The sequence below is a fragment of the Fusarium oxysporum genome, chromosome 11 (assembly GCF_000149955.1).
Source record: "Fusarium oxysporum f. sp. lycopersici 4287 chromosome 11, whole genome shotgun sequence".
Taxonomy (NCBI): Eukaryota; Fungi; Ascomycota; class Sordariomycetes; order Hypocreales; family Nectriaceae; genus Fusarium; species Fusarium oxysporum.
Genome location: NC_030996.1, coordinates 876,897 through 899,957, shown reverse-complemented (window position 1 = coordinate 899,957; position 23,061 = coordinate 876,897). Strand labels below are relative to the sequence as shown.

Sequence of the window (23,061 nt, the reverse complement as noted above, 5' to 3'; positions counted from 1 at the left end):
GCGAGCTGTCGGATATGGCCAGGTCTTTATTGGTTACTTGGCCACGAGAATGGGGTAAGATTTGGTGACATTCCCGCTGACGTAAATTGGCGCACCGTTCACTATTACCGAGCTACCGATGGAAAGATCCCTGTAGCCGATGGTCACATTGAGGGGTCAACAGCACTGAATTCCTGCGTGGTCACTCCTGAGTCAGTGCTGAATAGGCTTGGTCACAAACAGCAAACACGTAGTCTGGCATTACAACAGAAGCAATCTTCAATGCACTCTCTTGTGATTGAAGTCGCGAAGAGATACATTTTGATACTGATTAATCTATATCTTATCTCAAACCCTTAACCCAATTTGGATAGGAACTCTTGTATTTTGGAACCAACTTCATCTGCTGCCTCAATACAGTGCCAATGACCAACTCCAGGCAAAATATGCATGCTCTTCGACGAGTCGCTGCAACCCCAACTAAAGTGAAAGTCAGCGCTGGTTGCTTCAATTAATTGACCTTACAGTGAAGTGAGTACTTACTCGCTTAGAATCTTTTGCGCATCCGGGATCGGGCTTGTTTTGTCCTCTTCACCAGAAAGAACAAGCACGGGGCATTTGATGTTTGCGTAGGGAGGCAATTCTGCTTGCGCAATGGCGCGACACAAGGCAATGTATCCCTCGGGCTCTTGCGATAGCAACAGAGCTCGAATGAATGCCTTTTGTGTCAAAGTTGCCTTGGAACCTGTCGCGGCGAAGGGAATAGTTTTGGCCATTGGCTCCATTCCTTCTAAACTCAATATCAATACCAGATCATACTCTTAGCACTTCAAATTGACTCACCTTTCTTGACTGTCCCTATGCGAGTATTGAAGATCTCGGCCATTGCAGGCTTTGGCAACACAGGGCCAATGAGGACTGCGCCGCGGAGGCTGCACTTCAGAGCGAGCTTTGGTACAATGATACCGCCCATGGAATGTCCAACGGCGACGGCATTTTCGGGTGGAATGCTTAATCCTTCCAGTAAAGCCTTAACATCACTCGCGATTGTGTCAAATGTAGGATCTTCAACCCCTTCTGACAACACAGAAAGGCCACTGCCTATTGATCTTCAGTATTTAATTCCTGCAAACAGAATAAAGCCAATACTAACCATAGACATCCAACGCAATCGATGAGTATCCTGCAGTCGCAAGCTGGTTCATGACAGGTATATAAAACGAATGAGATGACCCAAGGCCATGGATGAATACCAGTACTGGGCCATCTTTTGAGACTGTTTCAGCGTCCACTTGGGCGTAAAACAGCTTCTTGTTCTGAACTTTGATGAACGGCATATTGATCAGAGATTTTGACAGACTGAATGATAGAGTGACAGCGACCGATATGACAGCAGTGTGTTCTCTGTTGTCGATATACTATCTTCAACTCTCGAGGTCTCTCTCAAATGCCTCGATATGTTCTAGCGCGGGTCTTTACAGCTCACATCCAGCGTCGGAAGCCGGGCAAGAAGCTATCGGCAAGGGTCACAGCCGACCTCCACCACTAAAATATGGGGTCTTCACAACAAACTCAATCACTGATGACACTATCTGTCGCGCGTTATGGGTCATACATCGCCAAAAACCCATGAATCATAGGCAGTTATCACCCAGATATAGTGGGTTATCGCTTTAGTCCGAACTGCCGTCGGTTTCCGCCACTCAACGAATCGAGTTGTGTCACTGTATAAAGACTCCCTCTTAACAATCCACCTCTTGTAGATGCCCTCGGGTGGATGCCTTTTTTAAGCCAATAACCGATAAGTTCCTTCTGTCAACATGGGTAGCACTAACCAGCACGATTATTCCTCGGTTGAGGAGAGTAAGAGAATCTTTGACTACCTTTGCGGTCAGTTCGATGAGGTTGCTTTTCCAGCGGCTGTGAAGGAGCTCAAGGACAACATCGAGTTTACGTCAACTCGAGATGCACCCTACTTTCCTATTCCATTCAAGGAGACGGAAACAACTGCTGCGCTTAAGGCGATAGAGGGTGCCGTTGCCAGTCTGCTAGCAAAGACCGTTGAAGGTGAATTACAACCGAAGAAGATCAATGTCGACTTGGAGAAGACTACAGCCTTCCTCTGCCAGGCTTATATGGCCAAAGTTGGTGGTCTTGGAAAGCTTGACCCTGGCGTCAAGGCTCTACTCAAAGGTACGTCTATACGCCACAACTGTTGGCTTTCAGGCCAAGGAACTAACGACCATAAGATACGGATTTGCTGCAGGCCCAGTCAAATCCTTACCGCCGCATGTCAGCCAACTTGTATGAGACTAAGAACGCTGGAGAGTATTATCACATTCATGGATCTCTGGAGGCTTCAACAACCCTCAAGATGATTGGTCTTGAACCTTTCAGACCAGACTTGCAAACACATGAGAGCATTGTCGATACCATCGAGCCTGCTGTTCGACAGTTCTCGATAGATGAGCTTGAGAGTATGAATGCTGCTCGTCGACAGGCTGGAGTTCCTGCTTTGAAGCACGAGGACTTTGTGAAAACTCAACATGTAAGTTGTAAATCTCATATACAAGGGCATATCTGACAAACAATCAGGGCAAAACAAATATGGCACTTCCGCCATGGTCTGTCGACAACCTTGAGTCCGAGACACCCAAGTGTCCCCTAACACCAAGCTCAGAGCACCCAAAGAGGATATTGTCAGGCATTAAGGTTCTTGAGCTCTGCCGTATCATTGCCGGACCTATTATCACCCGTATTCTCGGAGAGTATGGAGCCGATGTGCTCAAGATTACGAGTCCCAATCTGAGTGATGTTCCTTTCTTCCAGGTAGATGGCAACATGGGCAAGCACGCTGCAGAGCTAGACCTGAAGTCCTCTGAGGGAAGAGCTGAGTTTGAGAAGCTTCTCGCTGAAGCGGATGTCGTTGTCGATGGATACCGACCTGGCGCTCTGGAGAAGCTTGGATATGGCGCTACTACACTTACAAAACTTGCTAAGGAGCGTGGCAAGGGCTTTGTGTATGTCAATGAGAACTGCTTTGGCTACGAGGGAGAGTGGGCTGGACGACCTGGGTGGCAACAGATTGCTGATTGTGTAAGTGCCTTGATCTACAGCTGCAGGGGAGATCGAACTAACCCGATTGATAGGTCAGTGGCATCGCGTGGGAGCAGGGTCGTTTCATGGGCTTGTTAGAACCCGTCGTCCCTCCTTTTCCCATTTCGGACTACGGAACAGGATGCATTGGTGCCATCACAGCCCTGCTAGGTCTCTATCATCGCGCCACCCGTGGCGGATCATGGCATGGAAAGGCTTCACTTCTTCACTACGACTTGCTCCTCTTCAAGGTTGGGCAGTATCCTGAAGAAGTAAAGGAGAGATTGAGGAAAGATATCGGACCTGATTTCCTCGCCCTGCGACATGCGCACAGCGTGGATCAGATCTCAGGAACGGCATTATTGAGGATGCGACAGGTTTTCCCTGAGCTCTTCACTGGGGACAAATACGTCGAGAAGTGGTACTCTAACGCTTATAAGGCTGAGGTGGAGGCCGTACCGCCTGTTGTGGAAATTGAGGGTCTGGAAGTTGGGTTCAGGAGAGCAAGTCGGCCTAACGGCGCAGACAAGCCAACATGGGATTTTGGAGATGAGGCCGATCGCAAGCTGTCAAAGTAGTTTATCCCATTAAGTTTTAGCATTTGCCTAGCCAATTGATGCATGCATAGACCATTCAAGATCTCCCCCTCTCTACTGTAGAATACTAATTCTGTGTTGTCGCGTGACAAGAAGTCGTTACAATTAATGCTGCTCTTCACTTCCTTTCTATCATGGCGAATTTGCGACGGCTTTGGCGTATTTCAGGTGACTTGCAGCGGCTACACTAGGCTTATTTCCACTAGCAGGCATCGTACGACACACTAGTTTTTGGCTCCATATTCCGCGGCGTCGGAATCGGAGTCAGGGTGTCCCCTCAGCTGTACATCCGACCAACTAGCTCCGACATCCGAAAAGCGTGTGGCACCATTCTCGCCTCTGCCGAGAGTGCTAAACGAAATCATCAGTCCCCTAATTGGTTGGGTAGTTCACCCCGCAAAATGGCTGCAACATTGCCGCTTGGCCCCATGGGACACTGATGCTCAGAACGCGCACCCGATGTCCTTTCGGGAGATGTCCTTAGCCGCTCCTTGCTGAGGCGCTGTCTGTATATCCGAATTGAACCATGCTGACTGTGAATTATGCGGGGTCAAGTCATCTGCTTGACACTATCTTTGAAACAACTCCAGTGATAAAGAGGGACTTCATAAGACCTATTAGAAAGCCTCTTCTTTCATTCACTCAAGCATAAACCCAATTCATCATCACCAACACCCTTCCTTCCATCACCTCAACTCCATCAATACCCCACAAAACTCTATCAAAATGACACCATCAGCGACTGGCGGAAATGCCAACGGCGCTCCCAAGGAGGAGGGTCTCGGCCAGGCCTTCACACAGCAGGTCATCGACTCTTTCGGCCCCAAGACTGACCCTCGTCTTAAAGAGGTGATGACATCTTTCATCCAACACATGCACGACTTTGCGCGCGAGACACAGCTCACTTGCGATGAGTGGATGTCTGCTGTTAAGATGATTAACTGGGCTGGACAAATGAGCAATGACAAGCGAAATGAGGGTCAATTGATGTGCGATGTTATTGGTCTCGAGAGGTAATTCACTTGTCACAAGTCTCAATTTCATTACTAACATTTTTCAGTCTTGTTGATGATATTACACACCGTCAAGCAGCCAAGAACGGCGTAGCAGCAACTGAGACTGCTATTCTGGGTCCCTTCTGGCGACATGATACCCCTACTCGTGAGAATGGCACCACAATTACTTTCGACACCCCCAGCGATGGTGTTGTCGCCTATCTCTACGGCACTGTGACATCAGCGGCTACTGGAAAGCCCATCCCTAACGCCTCTGTCGAGGTTTGGCAAGCATCCACCAACGGTAAGACATTACCCTGCGGCATTCTATCTCACGAACTCTAATTCTTCCTAGGCCTCTACGAGCAGCAGGATGAGAAGCAGGTTGAGCATAACCTCCGTGGCAAGTTCATCACCGACGACCAGGGTCGATACTCCTTCTACTGCCTACGACCTACTCCTTATCCCGTAAGCAATCTTATCCTGTCAACATGCCAAGGATCTATAATCTGACACTTTCTCAAGGTTCCCGATGATGGCCCTGCCGGTCAACTTCTCCACCTCCTCGACCGCCACCCTTTCCGCCCTGCCCATCTGCACTTCATGGTATGTTCAACCGAAGGTCCCAGAAGCGGTCATAGAACTAATCTAACATGCTGCAGGTCATTGCTGAGGGCCACAAGTCTGTTGTTACTCAGATCTTTGATTCTGACTCAGGCTATCTCGAGAACGATAGTGTCTTCGCTGTTAAGGATGGCCTAACAGTGAAGTTTGTGCCACGAAAAGGAGATCCCAAGGCTGAGTGGGAGTTGGAGTACAACATGAGCCTGTCAAACGAGTCATAGAGCAGTAGCATTTGTTTTTTTTACAGCCATAGCGAATTTCATTGGGTTTCTTTGGACCGCTATTCCTGGTGAATAGGTGAGACGTAGAGTGACCGTTCCTAGTCGTAAGTTCAAGTAAATGAATTCAATTGATTGTCGGCTAGAGCCTACAGCATCTCTTTGATTTATCAAGCCAGCACATTAGAACCCCCTCGAAAAAGCTGAACTCGCTTTCTTCCAATTTGTTTAGTGGAGGAGAAAGTGGCCTGTCTTCTATTGCGCCTCATTTAGAGCTCAGCCTCATACATAGGCACCCAGAGCTCCAATAGCATTGGAGGCAGAATATGTTTTCAGTGACTAGAGTTGGCAGATAGTACTATGCTGGCAGGAATCTAAAACTCCATCTTAAGCCACTCGAAATATCATTAAATCAGCCATGTGAACTTTCAGCCTTGTTTACATGAGTAAATAGCGCAATCAATAACTAGACGCCGTTCTATAGTCTACCACTAACCTTGAAGCTCTCAGCTGGGAAGCGAAGGAAAACATTTCGTGATGTTGACCTGTTGTTCATGGAATCATGGAGACTGATCGATACAGAAAGCAAACTTAACTCAGAATCAAACATGAAATGTATTTAGCCTTTAGCAAATAAACATGTTGTCCCTAGAATTTGATTAACTCTACGATGTTTTCCTCGATGCAGATTACGAAATAGTGCTGCTTACTTCATGGCTGTATTAGTAGTACTGACAATATATCTTCGCTCAGAATCCAACAGTGAAAAATGCTGCACAGATCGTTGTGCTCATATTATTAGAAGATATAACTAACTATCCCTTAGGACAAGAGGTGGCCTTATTCCCAAGATGAGCAAGACGACTATTATAAATACTTGTGCAAGGTTTGTTGATGGACCCCCCTTGGCAGCGCGGCTAAGTTGTCCGCGCGGTGACATTTTTTGCATTTCATCACAAACAGCATGTGATTTTCATGGTCATTGAGTTTGGTAGCAGCCTCCACTTCGAGAGCCTTGATAAAAACTTCGCTGATACTCCATTCGAGCTTTGAAGCCATTGCAACCTTGCAACCTTGCAATCTTGTATTTTCTTTGGTTCGTTCTGTGACTTGAAATAGGGTAGGTACCCTACGCTGTGACTAAAGTTTCTATGACTTTGTACCCCGCAATCCACCAATTTGAGTGCAAACTATCCCCAATACTGACAAATAACGTAATGTTAATGGTGTTTTGATGCAACTAGATAATACTACCCCGGATGTTTTTGGAAGGCGTGTCACTTCGGTGAAGCAGACCGGAAGACATCGGTCTGGGGTAACAGATGATTGGTACGTATATCCGACACGTGACCGGTTGCCGGTATATCGTCCGACCCACCGCCGGCAGCGAGTCCGGAGATAAGCGCGGCTAAATATGATTCGCTGGGCACAAGATATTCCGCTCCTAGATAAGGCTCTCGACGCGACGTGGCCAATGAGGATAACCTTGTTGGCAATGCGCGGTCCACGTTTCCTGGCTTACGATATAATAATATACCCAACACAAAAAAGGGAGACACTTTCAAGCTCCGTCATTTGAAAGAAACATCTTCTCACTTTTCAGAACCTGCAATGAGTCGCGCAGGGATAAGGCAGCTTTCGCTGCTTCGGGCGTCGAGACAATGTCTATCTCCCCGGTCCCTTGCTACCGTTGTAAGGGGGCCTATCGCTCGCTCGACACCGCCAGCAGCAACTTTGTTGGGACGCCAGCGATGTCGACTTTTCAGCACAACACGACTACGAAGAAGTCAGGATGAGCAGGATGAAGATGCGGGATCTTACAGCGAAGCGGATCACGAACATGCTGTCATTTCCACTTTCGATCTGTTTTCTATCGGCATTGGTCCCTCATCTTCTCATACTGTCGGGCCAATGCGTGCTGGTAACATTTTTGTCAACGATTTGATCGATGCCAATCTGCTTCAAAAAGTCAACAAAATCCGCGTCGCCATCTATGGTAGTCTTGCTCTCACGGGTGAAGGTCATATGACTCCTTCCGCTTTACTCCTTGGCCTCGAAGGCGCCGATGTCGAAACAGTCGACACAGGCTACGTGCCCAGCCGCTTCGAAGAGATCAAGTCCAGCAAGAAGATTTTCCTAGCACGTGGGCTGGCCACAGATGGATCCAAAGGCAAGGAGATCGATTTCGACTACGAGAAGGAATTCATTTGGGAATGGGGTCGTAAGCTTCCCCAGCACAGCAACGGCATGCGTTTCACTGTCTACGACAAGGAAGGCTACGTCCTAGCCACCAATGACATGTTCAGTGTAGGCGGCGGTTTCGTTGTCAACGGTGCTCTTAGTATCGCACCCCAAGAAACTCTCTCCGCAAACGCCCCCGCTCAACTCGAAGTCGGAGATTCGGACACGGCAGCTCACCCGGCCGATTTGGCCGAAAACATGTACTACAAGGAAATCCGGCGCTCAGATGCCGCGGGAGATCGACGAACCGGTACCGAAGTCAAGGCCCTTGAAGAAGCCAATGAGGGTCCGACAGCTCTCCTCGGAGACTCGCCTGAGCCAACCGGCCTCTCTACCGATGTCAAGTCCGAGACCAAGGATACCAGCTCATCACCGCATCCGCGGTATCCATTCCGAGATGCCGCTAGCCTGCTTTCACTTTGTCGCAAACACAATCTCACTATCGCGCAATTGGTGTATGAGAATGAGAAGAGTCTAGGATATACGGACGAGGACATTTATCGAAAGATCTTCAAGATTTGGGGAGTCATGGATGCTAGTATCCTGGAAAGTGTCCAGGCACCAACAGGCTCCAAGCTTCCTGGATCTCTCAAGCTGCATCGACGAGCGCCGGCGCTCTACCGCCGATTGACTCGTGGCTTGTATCCCTCGTCGACTGCTGATACTTCAGCTGCTCAGCTCGAGCACAAGTTCTCTTCGCCTGACACCAACATCAACGAGGATGGCGTCGGCTCATCACCGAAAGCTCTCGCAGCAGCATCATCTCCATTGGTGCCAGAGAAGTTCAAGGGTGGCGGCCTTCGGAAGCGCGGTCCGCCACGGATACACGGTTCTCTGGATCATCCTATTGCTCCAGCTCCTTCACGCCGTACGACATTCCCCACTATGGACTATCTATCTGTCTATGCCATTGCTGTCAATGAAACCAACGCTGGCGGCGGTCGAATTGTCACCGCTCCTACCAACGGTGCCGCAGGTATTATTCCAGCTGTGCTCAAATATACGACCGAGTTCATCAGCGACGATCCTGAACGAGATATCCCCACTTTCCTTCTCACTGCTGCCGCAATCGGTATGCTTTACAAGCGAGGTGCCACCATCTCAGCCGCTGAAGGAGGGTGCATGGCGGAGGTCGGCGTTGCCTGCTCTATGGCCGCCGGTGCTTTTGCTGCCTGCATGGGAGCCAGCCCTGAGACAATCGAGCAAGCCGCAGAAATCGGTATCGAGCACAACCTCGGACTAACATGTGATCCCATCGGCGGACTCGTCCAAGCTCCCTGCATCGAGAGAAACGCGCTGGGCGCGACAAAGGCCATCTCCAGCGCCAACCTGGCGCTTAGCAGTGAAACAGGCACGCAGCGCGTGAGGCTGGACGACGCTATCCGGGCGATGCGACTGACGGCCAAGGGAATGAGGAACGAGTTCAAGGAAACGAGTTTGAGTGGATTGGCTACGAGCGTTCACATTAATATTCCAGTCAGTGTTCCTGACTGCTAGACATGGTGTTGTTTTGTATTCAGCGATAATTACCAACAAAAAAAGGGAGTCAACAGCGGCGTAGATATTACTTTTCTAGATTAGAAGTTTCACTCTTTGCATTGTTAGCTGAGTAAGAGTATCATTCTACTTGGTGGGTATCACGTGCTAAAATATAGATGTCCGTAGTTCATGTGGAGAATCGGTGAGACGAATCATCACCTTGATTATTCTATTCTTGATTTATCGCGGATCTCATGGAAGACCACCAAAACCCTTCAACTGTGTCTCACGAACATTGCCCATGTTGTTTCAATTTCGATCCAGACCTCGTAGCACCAGGCTCTAACAATGATGTCAGAGTTGACTCAAAAGAGCTCGTAGTATTGGTGCTTCGAGACATCATACAGTTCGAGAGCGCGGCGATTTCAGGTTGTGACTGTTGCGCATTCATTTTCAAGACTCTCACATATTCGGGCTTGTTGGGGGTTGAGAATCAGATGGGAATTCAGCTCTATCTCCGACTTTCAATTGGACAAGGAAATCCAGAGATATTATTCGGTGATCCTGAGCGCTCGCAAATGTTCTTACAATTTTACACTGACTATGGTATGAATTGTCTAAGGATATGAAGACCCATGGGGGCGTACTAACAAACATACTCAGCTCAAGGAGAGACTTGGAAACGAGTCAAGCCTTTACCAGATATTTGTGATGACCATTTATCGCGCGAAGGCTTAAGCTTTGTCAACGCTTGTTTCTATAATTGTGCCAAGGATCACAAGCTCTGCAAGCAAGACAAGTCTACTTTACCAACCCGCATCTTAGACATAGGGAGCGCTAGGGATGACAAAATTTGTCTCGCTGAATCAGAGGCTCTCAAACCTGAGAAATATGTAGCACTCAGCTACTGCTGGGGTAGAAATCCCTCTATCAAAGCCCTGACCGGGAACCTGGAAGATATGAAAACCGGGATCGGACTTGAGGAGCTTCCAGCAGCTTATACTGACGCAATCGCACTGACTCGAGAGCTCGGGGTAAGATATTTATGGATAGATGCACTTTGCATCATCCAAGACTCCGAAGCCGACTGGGAAAGAGAATGCTCCAGGATGGCCGATACATATGCCAACGCTTTCTTGACTATTGCAGCCTCGTCATCAACATCTGTGACCAGTCACTTTCTACGGCCTCAGCTCAAGCCACCACCTCGAGCGGCTCGGGACCAGTCCGCGATCTACAGCGAATCAATGAGAAGCGAAAATGGGCCTCCAATTCTACTGAAAGTAAGGCTCATGCAAGCAACCGGTGCTCATTGGAAGTGGAGACCATCTCACAGAACGGATCAACAGCCGCTCGTGGAACCTCTCACTCAACGAGGCTGGACGTTGCAGGAGAAAGTCCTATCAACCCGGCTACTGTCTATATCCGCGATGGAAATGGCATGGACGTGCAAAGAGGCAATATTCTGCGAATGCGGATCGAAACTGAATCACCAGCGTGAATTTGGTGGAACGCCATTGAGTCAAATATCGCGACATGGTGAAGCCTTCAATTTCTGGCACAAAGTTATTGAGAATTACTCGAAGAGAAACCTCACGCAGGCCGGCGACAAGCTTCCAGCGATATCTGCTATAGCCGCTATAGTCCAGAAGAAGATCGGGTCAGATTACGTGGCTGGTCTATGGACAGATAACATTGATCTGGATCTGTTGTGGCGGAGACCATCAGCCAGTAGGATTCAAGCTGCCAACTCATCTTACATCGCCCCGAGCTTTAGTTGGGCTTCAATTACGGGAGAGGTCGATTACCTGTGTTTTAGAAACGGAAAATGGCCATACGAGAAGGCGGCTACTGTGCTGGAGGTCAATGCAGTAACAGGTCCTGACGCGCCACTTGGAAGAGTCATCAGCAGCAAGATGATAATCAACGGGCCAATGGTGATGGGGTATCTTGAGAGTCGGGGCCCGTATGATTGGTACGCGGTGCGTCTTGGGCGGGCTCTCCTGTGGTTTTCCGCCGATACGAGCCTCTCAACAATTGTAAACGGCAGTGAAGTCTCAGTGTGCAGAAGAAGCCGTGAGCACAACAGAAGCGATGTTGCAGAGGAGCTGAAGCGACTAAACCGAAAGCGGAATTCTGGGGATACACACCACCTGACTGAGCCCACCACGGGTAATTCAGCGATTCGATGCTGGGTGCTGAGACTTGGGGCATTTCCTTTCGGGGATAAGGGGCAAAGAGATCACGAGTGGCTAGTGCTGGGGCGGTCAGCAACACAGCCCGAGCTCTTCGAGAGGATCGGTCTAGGGTCGCTCAAGGATAGTCAAGAGGCGGAGGTTTTTGGGTTGGAAACGATAACGACAGTTGCGATAGTTTAAGTTGGTCAATGCAAGCCTCACCTTTACTAGTTGCGCTGAATGGACCAGGTAGCTGGCGATCATTCAACCGCCACGGCGTACGGGCACATACTGTACGTGATTGATAGTTATCACGATTGTGGGTCATTGCATTGATTAGTATATCCTTGTATGCATGGACAGGGGAGGCTGTAGGAGGAAAAGGAGCGAAATGCCAAGCAAGGGCGATGATGGATGGTGGGCCATAATTGATTGAATTGTCAGCCACCGGCTTACATTCCCCAAATTATTAGAGCTGAGACTAAGGTGACGCCACTGGAACGAAAGGGGCAGATGGATGAGAGGGGACAAGGAAGATGATGAGCGAGTGACTGTGTGTTTTTTGAGTTTCCGTGTATAGGTACGCGGTAATGAGATAATTACAGGGGCCTAAGACATGATGACACTGAGCAAACAGCTGGAGATTACCTAGACCCATGCCGTAGTGAAAACCACAACATTTCAGTCTGGTCTGATCAGGCCTAAACTCATGTCTCAGTGCAAATCGTGCGGGGTCAGAGAGCGAATGTGTAACATTTCGAGTGTTTGCAATTGGTTGCGTCGCAAATACGTTTGCTTTTTGGCCAGAATCTGGTGCTGCTTAGGTTTGCCAGGCACTAAATCCATGACTGACATGGGCTTCTCACTGTACCGTAGTGCAGTCAACCCAACCTAGCCGTACCGCTTTCACGGGCCAGTTCTGTTTGTAGCTACTGAGATGTGATGACTCTTTAATCACTCTTTGCGTTGGTCGGTTACACATAATTTCTCTCGCGATTTTTTCCCTACGAGAAAACTCTATTGTCCTCCCAACTTTTTTTTTTTTTTTCCCCTTCTATCTCTTCTGTTCTTACGTCTCCAATCTGCATTGGCTTTTTTTTTTTTTTTTTTCATTATTTTCTGGCGTGTCTTGGTTCTTTTTACCCACTTTTTCTTTTAGAGTTCTCCTTTTTAGCGCACTACCTACCAGCCATGGAAGCTGGCTCTCGGGCCCAATCAGCTAGATTGGCCTGGCTTGAACAGTCCCTGGCCGAGTTGGAAGCTGGTAAAGCCAGTTGGCCCGTCATGCCATCACTGATCAAACCTCGTCAACTGGAAGAACTGGAGGCAAAATTTAACTCGGTGCATCGACAACTTGGAGAAATTAACAAGGACGACGAGGACAGCGAGGCCCAGCGCCAAGCAAAACAAGACGAGTTGGTAGCTATCGAGAGTGAGTTAAGACCGCTTAGGACGGACTGGGACCGCACGTGCAGGGATGCTCATGTGGCGTACCGCCCCAAAGACGAGATGAAAGCAAATTCTCTCATGAACAACATCTTGAACCTTTATAAAGATTTCGGCCTCCCCATCAACGGCAACATGGGCGTCGACACATCAGCCCTAGGCCTCACTGGAGACTCGCCAGATGCTGATCCGGACACACCGCGCAGGCCGCGAATGCGAATGAAGAGGGGAGGGGCGGTGCTCACCCCAGATCGCAATGGAGTTTTTGAGGTCCGATTCCATCACCTTAGCCATCCATCGCTTGCTTACGCGCCCTCATCGTCTCATTTTGCTAACCTTGATTTCATTTCGCAGTCAGAGACGCGTAAGAGGAAGCGAGGCCGCAGCTCCAGCATTGCTCAGAAGCGCCCGCGCATTCAAGGTAACAGAAATTCCATACATTTCAATGCCGTCTACCAAAACAGACGCGCCGCCAAGAAGCACACCATTATCCGGGTCCCCGAGGATCCAGTGCGCCCGGCCAAGTTTTACATCTTGCGATGTGAGGATCACGACATCGACTTTGACGACAATTCATTACAGGCAGGGCTGGCGCATTTGTCAGAAGAGCATCAGCTTAAGAACCCTTCATTCGAGACTGTTATTCAGCACTTTGGTTATGAGGTCATTGGTTGCGACGATGAAAAACTCATTCAAAACAACAAAGTCGCCAAGGAAGCCTTTCAAAAAGGTGAAAGAGGAGCGCGAGACTCCATTCGCGTTACTGATAAGCCTTCACCAAAGACACCACGCAAGAAGACCAACAACGCCGTGAAAAAGGGTCGGTCAACGCGCAAGTCTCAGGACTCCATCCATCCTCGCGACTTGGTTCCTGGAGATGTCTACATCATCTACTGGTCCGCGTCAAAACAGTGGTATTGTGGTTTGCATATTCCTTTGCAAGATCCCGAATCCCTTGGAATAGACGAATCGCTCGAGGCGATGGGGCTACTTAACAACGTACCGCCTTGTTATGAGTACGACAGCTCCAGCAAGTCATTCTCCTGGGCAGAGGGTTATGAAGATGGAGGAGAAAACGCTTCGGAGCAACACTTTCCGTTCATGTTCTTTGAGGGACTTGATTTTCCTGATCTGTGCCATGTTGCTTGGATTCCCATCGGCGAAATTCATCCTTGGGATGAGGGCAAGGCGCTGATGATTAAGCATAGCGACCAGGCTTTTGAATATCTCAAGCAGCGGGAGGCGGTTCAGCAGCCCAAGCGGTGGGGTCCAAATGATGAGATTCCAGACCCGACTGATGACAGTAAGTATACTAACTGCGTATGAGGTGAGGTTTCTGACATAGCCTTTCTGTAGACTCAACGTCGGATCTTGCGCCTCGATCACCAGTTGCAGAGTCTTCGACAGATTTCCAACCTGCTCAGAACGCTGAGATCGTTACACCTAATACAGCCCCAGAAGCGGATGCTGCTGATCAGGCCGAAGACGCAGACGTGACTGGGCAGACTGAAGAAACACAGAAGGACACCGAACGAGCACCTGAAGAAGAGCAGGACACTCAACTAGTGCCTGAAGAAGCACAGAGCGCCCAGATGGAAACCGAGGAAGCGCAGGACACCGAACTGAAATCTGAAGAAGAGCAGGACATTCAACCAGAGCCTGAAGTAGCGCAGAAGGACGCCAGAGTGGAACCTGGAGAAGTGCAGAAGGATACCCAAATGGAAGTTGAAGAAGCACAGGACACTAGACCAGAACCTGAGAAAGTCGCCGAGTCACCCGTACAACCCGGTATAGTCGAAGACGAAGATATCGCCATGAGTTCAGAGGAAAACCCTACCGAGAGCGCTGCTCAACAGCCAACCGAGGACAGTGAGGATGTTGTAATGGAAACTCCAGAAGACGCAACTCAGAAACCTCTGCAGCAGAATGACTCTCAGTCTGGTGGGGACGATCAGGAAATTATTCTTGATACTCAGGAAGATCCAGCCGAAAACGTCTCCTCCCCGAAGGAACCGGAAGAAGTCACCGCGGAACGAGAGCAGGAAAGCTTATCTCACGAAGCAAGAGAAGCACGCTTACCCAGTGTCGATTTAGAGGATCTCCTACTTGCAGGCGAGGATCTGGAGTTCCAGTTTTCACAGTCTGAACAGAGGGAACTCGATCAAAAACCGACACCTACACCTGCCCATGAGACAATTAGTCTTTCTCGCGCAGCAAATGACGTTGTCAACACGAAGCAGGAAGAAAGCTTGCCTGCCTCGCCTACACTTGGGAGAGCCAGTCTTACCAAGACGGAAAATGACTCTGGTGATGAGAGACGTGAGGCTAGTCAGCCTCAGCGCTCTTCTGTCGCTACGGAATCTTCCCACGATGAAACTCCACAGCCACGCCTTTCTTACGCTGATATGGGTCGAGCTTCTTCCTTGTCAGAGGGCGTTCCAAGCGATATAGTTGATTCACGGCCGCAAATTCAACCTGCTTCGAGACGGGCTCGATCAGGGACACCTAATCACAACGCGCTCGCTGCGCAGTCACGTATGTCATCGCTATCAAAGTCACCTGTTGTATCTCGACCACCCGCAATGTCGCCGCCAGCGACAATACCGTTCTCACCCACAGCGCCGCCTGCCTCGACGCCTTTGCAGCTGCCAATGATGTCGCAGCCTCCGCCGTCTTCTCAGCCATCAGTACCACGGTCACCAACATCGCAACGCCCGCCTTCAGGGTTACAGCACCCAGTCTCATCATGGCCGCTGGATAACTCATGGGCATCGACGACACCACAGCGATCAGGAGCATCACAATCATCGGCTCTTGCGCGTCGGCCTGCACCATCTCAGCCAACGGCAACTTCACAACCGCCGCCATCATCACAGCCTCCAGCGGCCAGGCCCTCGACATTATCCCCCCCATCTTCATCATCTCAACCATCGACTTCGGAGCCACCGTTCCGTACCCCAACAGCGCAAGAGCGGCCCGCAGCGCAAGTAGCAATGTCTCCTGGTTCTGCTGTGTCTAACAGCGAACAGCCAAACAACGCATGGCCGACTTCGCAGACATCGCAGGTCCTGGCACCTCCCCGCCACTCCCCAATAGAGAGTCCACTGCCAGAAGATGCTCAGACTCGCTCTGAAGTCTTGAGACATCCTCATGCAGCTCAGACCAAGACGTCTGCGCAGGCTTTGGGAAACAGTCCCCAACCTAGCGAACTTTCACGTGCGACAAGGCCCAAGGCATCATCCAAGCCCTCAGTTGATATTGTTTTGCTTAACCGTCAAGCAGTCAATGAAGCGCGGTCACAGTCCATGACAACTGGACAGCAAGCAGCAACAACCAGTCCTACACAGATGCCAGCAGCTCATGAAAGACATTCAGAACCTGCACAGATAACGTCAATGCCGCCAGCTATGTCTGCTGCCAGACCTGAAGCCCCAGCTGCGCGCCGCCCGCTCCCTCGGGAGAGACCATCGCCTAGACCTTCTGCTTCACCAGTAAAGAGCCGTGAAGCCCCCAAGGCCATGCCGTCACAAAATCAGGCTCCCAGTGCTTTTTCCCAACATCCTTCTGGGGCCGGGAACACTCCAGCAGCTCAGCCAGAGCGACCAGCACAAATGCTCTCAGGTCAGCCACCTACCAGATATGCTTCTCGACCTACGTCCCCGGTACACCAAAACTCACCCCGCTTGCCGCCCATGAATGTCCCTCTAGATGAACACTATATCCCCAATACAATGTTGGCCCAACAACAGGCATCTTTGTCGATGTCTCGACCTAGTTCTTCGGGACATATTGGACCACAGCCTGTGCCTTCTCCTCGTCTGGCTGCTCGGTCTATATCGCGACCCGGCTCTGCATCCCAAAAGCACATTGTATCACAGGCTATACCTTCTCCCCATCAACTAGCGGCAGAAATTCAGCGACCTCGGTCCGGATTCCAGGGGCATTCTGGGTTGCAGCCGATGTACTCTCCCCGACAAGTTCCTAGGGAAATCCCTCACCGTGCTTCAGCCTATGAAGGGCATCCAAATCATTGTCCTGTTCCATCACCGCGCGGTCCCTATGCTGTTCCAGTGCAGCCGCCCGCATCGCCTCAACAATCTTTCAGTCACTTTTCCCATCGAAGCCCTGAGATGCAGGGACAGGGCTATGTTTCCCAGCGTCATTATGCATCAACTGGGACCTTGTCACCGCAATTGTCAACAGCGGAAAATCAATTGCCACCCATTCGATTACCAAACATCTCTCGTCCTCGATCTGGGGCCCAGACAGCTCTAAACATGATCTCGCCGCCGCAGACCGCTGTGGGGGCTCGACCAGGACACTATATGGGACATCACCAGCCTACGCCGCATATTATGCAATCGCCGCGTCTATCTGCGGCCGAAATCTCTCGACCGCACACGGCAAGCAACATGCATCCTCCCCTGCCCACGATGTCACCAATCCTAGGGCACACAGAACCGCGTAGACCAAACTCAAGCTACGCTCAAAGCATGCCTTTTCACGCCCCCTTGCCCACCATGCTGCCAACCTATTCGAACACAAGCTACCAGTCGTCGGCACCATCTGCACACCAGTACGCCCAACCTAATCGTCCTCAAGGTCACCTTCGAAGACATTCCGAAAGCGCTTGTCAGCCCCAACTCCAGCAGTATGCACTCGCAGGCAGCCCGCAGATAGCAAACTCTACGCCACGGTCCTATCAGTCGCCAGAGCTCGATCGGGGTCCGAGACGTGATCCGGCTCAGGATCCCTTTCTCCCTGAACTCTCTCCCAACGTTCGTAAGGCACTTCTGGAGCAAGTTAGAACAGACAGACTCGATCTTATCCCCTGCGACTTTCTCAACAACGAAAACAAGTATCGATGCCCTTTTTGCAAGGAAACGACTCTAGAACCAACAGCGCTTATTAATCACATCAAGATGAGCTGTCCAATGCTGGAGGAGAAGTATAAACAGGACAAGAATGAGCAGGCCATTGAAGCGAATCAAGCCAAGCGAGTCACGCAAGCTAAGAGAAAGAGTCAGATGGCCCAGGCAACGAAGAATGCCCGAGTTCGGAGTTGATTTGTTTATTATTGATGTGATTATCCTACTAGATATCGCTTTGCGAGCCTGGAAGGAATGCCGTGGAAATTGGCTGAAGCATCTCATTGCTTTTAATCAGTACAGTCGCGAGCCGGTGTTTTTATTATTAGTTATTACAAAAGTAGATCCTTGATCTTGATAAGCGTGTTGAAGAAGAATTATGGAAGCATAGGGAAGACTTTCAGCTAGTCTTATGGATCAACAGTTCACATAAGTGCTCTAGAGTTGGTAATTTATCACGAATCAGTTCTCATAACACAATCTCCGCTGCCATCGTAACTGAAAGCTTTACTCGTCACTTATTGTCTGACACCTGATGCTGTCATTCTGGGGCTCTTCGATTATAAACACTAATTGGCTAGAAGTAGGTCATTATGTTCATGGTTTGGTGTCCCAACGTCGCACATCGTCACGCGAAATGCAGTCACAACATTCAACGCCTTCACTTCTCGTCTGTTTTTGTGACATTCACTTCCCCGCCCTCAATACCAACAGAGTCGAAGCCCATCTGCGCAGTATCGTATCCATTGGCCTGGAGGTATTCGCGGAACTTTTGATCTTCAACGGTGATGGTGTCTTGTCCAACGTGGGGGATGCAGAAGAACACGATAAGAGCTGAGAGGATGCAGAGACTGGATGAGACCCAGAAAGGGTATTGGGCTGACTCAGTCTTGTTTCCTCCAGCGGCCTGGATGTAGGGAAACACATAGGTACCGACGAAAGCACCAATCTTGCCAACGGCAGCGGCGATACCGTAATATCGGCCACGGACACCAGTGGCACATGTCTTTGCAGCGAGAAGACCGATGTTGTTTCCGGGGCCGAGTTCACCAAGAGCTTGGAAGATTCCGAAGACGACGGCGAAAGCCGCGATTTGGGTGGAAATCTTGTCATAGACACCGGCCATGATGAATCCGACGATGGCTTGGAGAGTAACACCGAGGATGAGAGTGTATCGAGGACCGATCCAGTCACTGACAAATGCACCGATGAGAGTACCTGGCAGATAGAACATGTTGATGACAGTGTTCCAGCCAAAGACAGTGGTTAGGTTCGCGCCATCGCCATAGATTCCAGCAAGAATCGAGGAGGAGTAGATACCGAAGGCGTAGGAGGAAAACTAGTCACGTTAGCAGATGGTAGATGGTAGTGCCTTGCAAACTTACGTTGTAGAGGAACCAAACCAGACTGACGCAGAGCAGTCGGAACCAGTAGTAGCGCAAGACCAGCGAGTATGGTGTTTGGCGTCTCATCGACTCCTTGGCGAACTCCTCGGGCTCCTTAAGTCGAAGTCGAAGGACGAAGAGGATAAGAGGGAAGACGACTCCAATGCCAAGACTTGTCCTCCAGATGGTGCTGTAGTGGCCATTATGGCATGCGGCGGCAACAACGTCTATTGATGGTTATTTATAGTCGGATTAGGATTGAGATGTAACATACAAGGGACGAAAGCACCAATGACGAAGCCAAAATCGATCATTGAGTTTGTGAAGAGAATGAACCAACGGTTTCGGGTTCCCTTCTTCATCTGACCGCTGGACTCGGCGCATCCAACGCTACCAGCTGGATATTCACCTAGGAGGCATTAGCACCAAATTCATTCAATGAAGAATTCGATATATCTCACCTCCGATACCGATACCGACAAAGAATCGCCAAGCAGTCAGCATGTTGAACATTCCGACTGCTTGTCCATGCCAGTAAGATCCAGCTGCCAGCGCAGTGAAAATGATGAGAATGACGGTTGATACCATGAGCGTATTGGTTCGCGACCAATGATCAGCAAGGAAACCAAAGACGAGCTGGCCAACAACTGTTCCAGCGAAGGCGATGTCAGAGACGTATTTGAAGGCATTAGAGTTGGCATAGACATCCCCATATTGTCGTTTCAAGGTGGTGTTGACAGAACCAATGACCTACTCACGTTAGAAATGAAGCAAAGCATATTCACAGAAGTTCTCACGTTGTTGATGTAGCCATCTGAGAAAAGACCGGCACCGCAAGCAAACACTGGGAGGGCAGTCTCAATCCAAGGCCTCTGAGGAATGTCGTCTTGAGGCGTGTGTACTTCATCATGGGGGGCTTCATCAGAGGCATCGCCCTCGTGTTTCTTCCCGAACCCCAGCATCGTGGATGCGCAAGGGTGTGTTGATCACAGGTGATAAGGTTTTGTTTGTCGTGGGGAAGAGTGCACGCCTAGTCACTGTTATAAAAGAGGGAGCCAAAGCCACGGTCACGTTCAGATTGACTAAAACGCCAAAGATTGGTGATGCCTCGGGTAAGGAACAAACAAAACAAAAGAATTGGCTCGGTGTCACAGGATTTCTAGAATTTAAGAGAAAACGGGGGGCATTCGTGGTGGAGCAATGGCTTCTTGTCAAGGAGATAAGGTCTGGCGTCTGTGGAACAAAAACTGGGCACCGAGTGATTGACCCAAGTTGTTTTGAGAAGCTGGTAATGTTGCACCAACGAATCATTACGTACACGAGACACAAGAGTCGAACATCATAGGAGAGAGTGACCGGAGGTAACCGAAACGGACGGCACTCGGCGCGTTGAACCAATTGACTTTGATGATGCACATGAATCCTTTCTTGTCGATTTATTGCCGAGTTTGGTCGTTGGTGGCGCCAAATGCGTCCTCTGCTCGGCTCAAAATTGCCGATGGCCCTGTCAGAGCGTCCACTAGCACTGATATGTCAGGTGAATACGAATATGCTCTATCACCTGTCAAGTACCGCTCAGTAGCAGTTGATGAGACCCAATTTTGCAGGAGATTTCACCTGGGGGAGGGTCACAGAATGGCTGGGGAAGAGGAGTACCGTCGTGGAGTTGGTGGCAAGCCAATCTTGATCAAGAAAGTCAATATCTCTGGAGAGCATGATTGACATTGACTAAGCGGGGATCAATTAATATTGCTGATCAAATATTACAAGGGTCAGTGCATCATGCATGTGATTGTTGGTGATGAAAGATTTGGGCACACGACCAATTCCTGCAACAAGATTTGATGACAGGCACTAATGCAGCCAGCTTGCAGTATGAAGTGTAGATAAAGCCTAAGTATATCTCTCATATCATCCAATAGATCCGCCTCTATAGCTCAGTGGTAGAGCGTTGCACTTGTAATGCAAAGGTCCATCGTTCAATCCGGTGTGGAGGCATTTCTTCATCTTTTGCTATTTTAAGCAAATTACAATTAACATATCAATTCTTTTTTCTTTTTACTCAGCCCTTATTAATAATAGAGCTTTAGATGATTTTTTCAACATTTTTTTACTTATGCAATATTTTGAAAATAATTAGGAGAATAAAGTTTAACTTCACAGCCACAATATGCAGAGAAGAACATCTAAAACTCTAGTTCATGCGAGGCGCATACGATGTCTAATCTATCTGTCTAGCTCTTTCATAATATAATACATATCTCACAGAGTATACACCAGCTTTCCTCCAGAAACCTTGTTCGCTCTCAATTCATCCAAGCCTTTCAGAATACCTTCAAAGCCACTACCGCCGCGGTTGACAAACGTCTGAGGAGCCTTCACCTTACCCTCCTCAAGCAGCTGTCGGCTGATCTCCCAGAACTTCTTCGCAAACTCAAACTCTTCAGGCTGAGCAGGAGTCTCCTGTCCCTTGAAGAATCGCTCGCCAAAGATGGAATACATAAGCGTGACATAAGGTCCATCGACCTTGGGGTTCACGTCGAGCAATTGTTGCTTGTCGACTGGCAGAAGAGTAGCGTACTTGCCGCCCTCGGTGCTGATAGCTCCAGCGCTGATGGCGACGTCTTGCGCGGTGCAGTCCCAGGCGAGCTTGAGGGTGTTGTTGGTGTACTTGCGAATTTCCTCAGCAACGTTGGGCGACTTGTAATCAAAGACTGCCTCGGCTCCGAGGGACTTGAGATAGTCGAAGTTGTGAGGAGAAGCAGTCGCGATACCCCTCAGCCCCGAAAGTTTGGCGAACTGGATACCGTAAATGCCAGTTGCAGTGCTACCGCCGTGAATGAGGATAAACTCATCGCTCTTCTTGCCCTCTGTGGGTAGAGGCAGTCCCAGGGTCTTGTAAAGGCCTTGGCCCTGTGTCGGTGATCAGCATTTATGCTTTGTACTCGTCAGGTCAAACTTACTACCGTGGCAATAGAGATACCGAGAGTAGCAGCCTCTTCGTCAGTAACATTATCGGGCGTCTTGATCTGTACATCTCCCTTTGCCACAATGTACTCGGCAAAGCCTCCGTTCTCGAACTGAGTTGCATCACTAAATATGCTTAGATGAAATTAACCTAACGATACCCAAATACTGACGCTCCATGGACTACACCGCTGATCCGGTCGCCCTTCTTGAAAGACTTGGTGACCTTGGGGCCAACTTCCTCGACGATACCAGCGTAGTCACATCCGATTCTAGAACCAGGTTGAGTGAGTCCAAAGTCGATATGCTTCCAGTCGGTAGGGTTCAAGCCAACGGCATTGACCTTGACGAGGATATAATCGTCTCGGAGCTTGGGCTTCGGGACCTCCTGGATAGTGGCCTTGCCCTTCTCGACGAATACGATAGCCTTGGTAGTCATGATGTCGGCTTCTGTTGTTGTAAAGCTGCGGTTTTGTGAGTAATGATAAGACTTGCTTGATGAATATCATGAAGATATAGAAGCTCTTGAGGACATTTATACCGCTAAATGGCGTCATGATAGTGGAACTTAGAATGGCTAGCATGCGTCATTGATTGGCTGCTTAGACTTTAGTTGGTGTTTAACGCTATCCCCACGGAACGCCGATTACCAATCTATCTTAGCTTGATAATCTGCGGGGACAACGCCGAAGCTCGGAATGTCTTCACTGTATAACTTCCTATGATTTGACTTTAAGGGGATTGGTGATATCATGGTGGTACTCAAGTATGGAGTTGTTATGTAAATCGCCCCGCGGACGATATGTAAGCAATCCTCATAGGATCGTGGTTAATCTGACTTGGCACCGATGGCCAAACAAGTGACAAAATTTCTTGGTGACTTGCCGTCTGCATCCTTCTACAAGCTCGCCAATTGTCCACGTTGCTATCGCACGCTTTTTCCCATTCTCTTCATCCTCCTGGAGACAGCCTAAAAAGTTGCCTGCATCT

The 23,061-nt window shown here is 49.4% G+C and overlaps 8 protein-coding genes and 1 non-coding gene across 10 annotated transcripts; 6 read left to right on the top strand and 3 right to left on the bottom strand.

Moving 5' to 3' along the window:
- Positions 1-206: 206 nt before the first annotated feature.
- FOXG_09700 (uncharacterized protein) lies at positions 207-1,441 on the bottom strand. Its single transcript, XM_018388922.1, has 4 exons — positions 1,133-1,441; positions 823-1,080; positions 523-769; positions 207-459 (listed from the first exon to the last, which is right to left on the bottom strand). Exons 1-4 carry the CDS (start codon positions 1,314-1,316, stop codon positions 336-338), a joined length of 813 nt encoding a protein of 270 aa, XP_018247085.1. The 5' UTR covers positions 1,317-1,441; the 3' UTR covers positions 207-335.
- On the top strand, positions 1,248-3,756 carry FOXG_09699 (uncharacterized protein). The gene is made up of 4 exons (XM_018388921.1): positions 1,248-2,172; positions 2,229-2,527; positions 2,575-3,075; positions 3,129-3,756. Exons 1-4 carry the CDS (start codon positions 1,800-1,802, stop codon positions 3,651-3,653), a joined length of 1,698 nt encoding a protein of 565 aa, XP_018247084.1. The 5' UTR covers positions 1,248-1,799; the 3' UTR covers positions 3,654-3,756.
- A 351-nt stretch (positions 3,757-4,107) lies between these two features.
- On the top strand, positions 4,108-5,695 carry FOXG_09698 (uncharacterized protein). The gene is made up of 5 exons (XM_018388920.1): positions 4,108-4,684; positions 4,732-4,970; positions 5,022-5,134; positions 5,192-5,272; positions 5,329-5,695. Exons 1-5 carry the CDS (start codon positions 4,398-4,400, stop codon positions 5,509-5,511), a joined length of 903 nt encoding a protein of 300 aa, XP_018247083.1. The 5' UTR covers positions 4,108-4,397; the 3' UTR covers positions 5,512-5,695.
- A 1,291-nt stretch (positions 5,696-6,986) lies between these two features.
- Positions 6,987-9,489, top strand: FOXG_09697 (uncharacterized protein). The gene has a single exon (XM_018388919.1). It carries the CDS (start codon positions 7,120-7,122, stop codon positions 9,244-9,246), a length of 2,127 nt encoding a protein of 708 aa, XP_018247082.1. The 5' UTR covers positions 6,987-7,119; the 3' UTR covers positions 9,247-9,489.
- Positions 9,490-9,725: 236 nt separating this feature from the next.
- On the top strand, positions 9,726-11,674 carry FOXG_09696 (uncharacterized protein; the record flags this gene model as incomplete). Its single annotated transcript, XM_018388918.1, has 2 exons — positions 9,726-9,834; positions 9,892-11,674. The coding sequence occupies 2 exons, from the start codon at positions 9,726-9,728 to the stop codon at positions 11,604-11,606; spliced, it is 1,824 nt and encodes a 607-aa protein (XP_018247081.1). The 3' UTR covers positions 11,607-11,674.
- A 1,227-nt stretch (positions 11,675-12,901) lies between these two features.
- FOXG_09695 (uncharacterized protein) lies at positions 12,902-18,234 on the top strand. Of its 2 annotated transcripts, XM_018388916.1 has the most exons (3): positions 12,902-13,121; positions 13,206-14,154; positions 14,208-18,234. In XM_018388916.1, exons 1-3 carry the CDS (start codon positions 12,915-12,917, stop codon positions 17,915-17,917), a joined length of 4,866 nt encoding a protein of 1,621 aa, XP_018247079.1. In that variant the 5' UTR covers positions 12,902-12,914; the 3' UTR covers positions 17,918-18,234. The 2 variants fall into 2 exon arrangements, with proteins under 2 accessions (XP_018247079.1, XP_018247080.1); XM_018388917.1 differs by lacking the exon at positions 12,902-13,121 and having other exon boundaries at positions 13,135-14,154.
- FOXG_09694 (uncharacterized protein) lies at positions 14,279-20,383 on the bottom strand. Its single transcript, XM_018388915.1, has 5 exons — positions 19,902-20,383; positions 19,566-19,854; positions 19,379-19,513; positions 19,105-19,331; positions 14,279-19,058 (listed from the first exon to the last, which is right to left on the bottom strand). Exons 1-5 carry the CDS (start codon positions 20,064-20,066, stop codon positions 18,381-18,383), a joined length of 1,494 nt encoding a protein of 497 aa, XP_018247078.1. The 5' UTR covers positions 20,067-20,383; the 3' UTR covers positions 14,279-18,380.
- Positions 20,384-21,030: 647 nt separating this feature from the next.
- On the top strand, positions 21,031-21,102 carry FOXG_20129. The gene has a single exon. It is a non-coding gene; the product is annotated as a tRNA-Thr (tRNA).
- A 174-nt stretch (positions 21,103-21,276) lies between these two features.
- Positions 21,277-22,576, bottom strand: FOXG_09693 (uncharacterized protein). The gene is made up of 3 exons (XM_018388914.1): positions 22,245-22,576; positions 22,068-22,197; positions 21,277-22,017 (listed from the first exon to the last, which is right to left on the bottom strand). The coding sequence occupies exons 1-3, from the start codon at positions 22,508-22,510 to the stop codon at positions 21,367-21,369; spliced, it is 1,047 nt and encodes a 348-aa protein (XP_018247077.1). The 5' UTR covers positions 22,511-22,576; the 3' UTR covers positions 21,277-21,366.
- Between the last annotated feature and the right edge of the window lie 485 nt (positions 22,577-23,061).

What these genes read in the sequence shown, in the direction of transcription:
- FOXG_09700 (XM_018388922.1), bottom strand. Translation starts at nt 1,316, where the DNA reads ATGCCGTTCATCAAAGTTCAGAACAAGAAGCTGTTTTACGCCCAAGTG. An exon ending in GATTGCGTTGGATGTCTATG is followed by an intron (nt 1,081 to 1,132) that starts GTTAGTATTGGC and finishes GAAGATCAATAG; the next exon opens with GCAGTGGCCTTTCTGTGTTG. An exon ending in GCGCAAAAGATTCTAAGCGA is followed by an intron (nt 460 to 522) that starts GTAAGTACTCAC and finishes CTTTCACTTTAG; the next exon opens with TTGGGGTTGCAGCGACTCGT.
- FOXG_09699 (XM_018388921.1), top strand. Translation starts at nt 1,800, where the DNA reads ATGGGTAGCACTAACCAGCACGATTATTCCTCGGTTGAGGAGAGTAAG. An exon ending in ACTTTGTGAAAACTCAACAT is followed by an intron (nt 2,528 to 2,574) that starts GTAAGTTGTAAA and finishes ACAAACAATCAG; the next exon opens with GGCAAAACAAATATGGCACT. An exon ending in GGCAACAGATTGCTGATTGT is followed by an intron (nt 3,076 to 3,128) that starts GTAAGTGCCTTG and finishes CCCGATTGATAG; the next exon opens with GTCAGTGGCATCGCGTGGGA.
- FOXG_09698 (XM_018388920.1), top strand. Translation starts at nt 4,398, where the DNA reads ATGACACCATCAGCGACTGGCGGAAATGCCAACGGCGCTCCCAAGGAG. An exon ending in TTGGCAAGCATCCACCAACG is followed by an intron (nt 4,971 to 5,021) that starts GTAAGACATTAC and finishes AATTCTTCCTAG; the next exon opens with GCCTCTACGAGCAGCAGGAT. An exon ending in TACGACCTACTCCTTATCCC is followed by an intron (nt 5,135 to 5,191) that starts GTAAGCAATCTT and finishes CACTTTCTCAAG; the next exon opens with GTTCCCGATGATGGCCCTGC.
- FOXG_09697 (XM_018388919.1), top strand. Translation starts at nt 7,120, where the DNA reads ATGAGTCGCGCAGGGATAAGGCAGCTTTCGCTGCTTCGGGCGTCGAGA.
- FOXG_09695 (XM_018388916.1), top strand. Translation starts at nt 12,915, where the DNA reads ATGAAAGCAAATTCTCTCATGAACAACATCTTGAACCTTTATAAAGAT. An exon ending in ATCGCAATGGAGTTTTTGAG is followed by an intron (nt 13,122 to 13,205) that starts GTCCGATTCCAT and finishes TTCATTTCGCAG; the next exon opens with TCAGAGACGCGTAAGAGGAA. An exon ending in TCCAGACCCGACTGATGACA is followed by an intron (nt 14,155 to 14,207) that starts GTAAGTATACTA and finishes GCCTTTCTGTAG; the next exon opens with ACTCAACGTCGGATCTTGCG.
- FOXG_09694 (XM_018388915.1), bottom strand. Translation starts at nt 20,066, where the DNA reads ATGCTGGGGTTCGGGAAGAAACACGAGGGCGATGCCTCTGATGAAGCC. An exon ending in TGTCGGTATCGGTATCGGAG is followed by an intron (nt 19,514 to 19,565) that starts GTGAGATATATC and finishes AATGCCTCCTAG; the next exon opens with GTGAATATCCAGCTGGTAGC. An exon ending in CATTGGTGCTTTCGTCCCTT is followed by an intron (nt 19,332 to 19,378) that starts GTATGTTACATC and finishes AACCATCAATAG; the next exon opens with ACGTTGTTGCCGCCGCATGC.
- FOXG_09693 (XM_018388914.1), bottom strand. Translation starts at nt 22,510, where the DNA reads ATGACTACCAAGGCTATCGTATTCGTCGAGAAGGGCAAGGCCACTATC. An exon ending in AGCGGTGTAGTCCATGGAGC is followed by an intron (nt 22,198 to 22,244) that starts GTCAGTATTTGG and finishes AAGCATATTTAG; the next exon opens with TGATGCAACTCAGTTCGAGA. An exon ending in GTATCTCTATTGCCACGGTA is followed by an intron (nt 22,018 to 22,067) that starts GTAAGTTTGACC and finishes TCACCGACACAG; the next exon opens with GGCCAAGGCCTTTACAAGAC.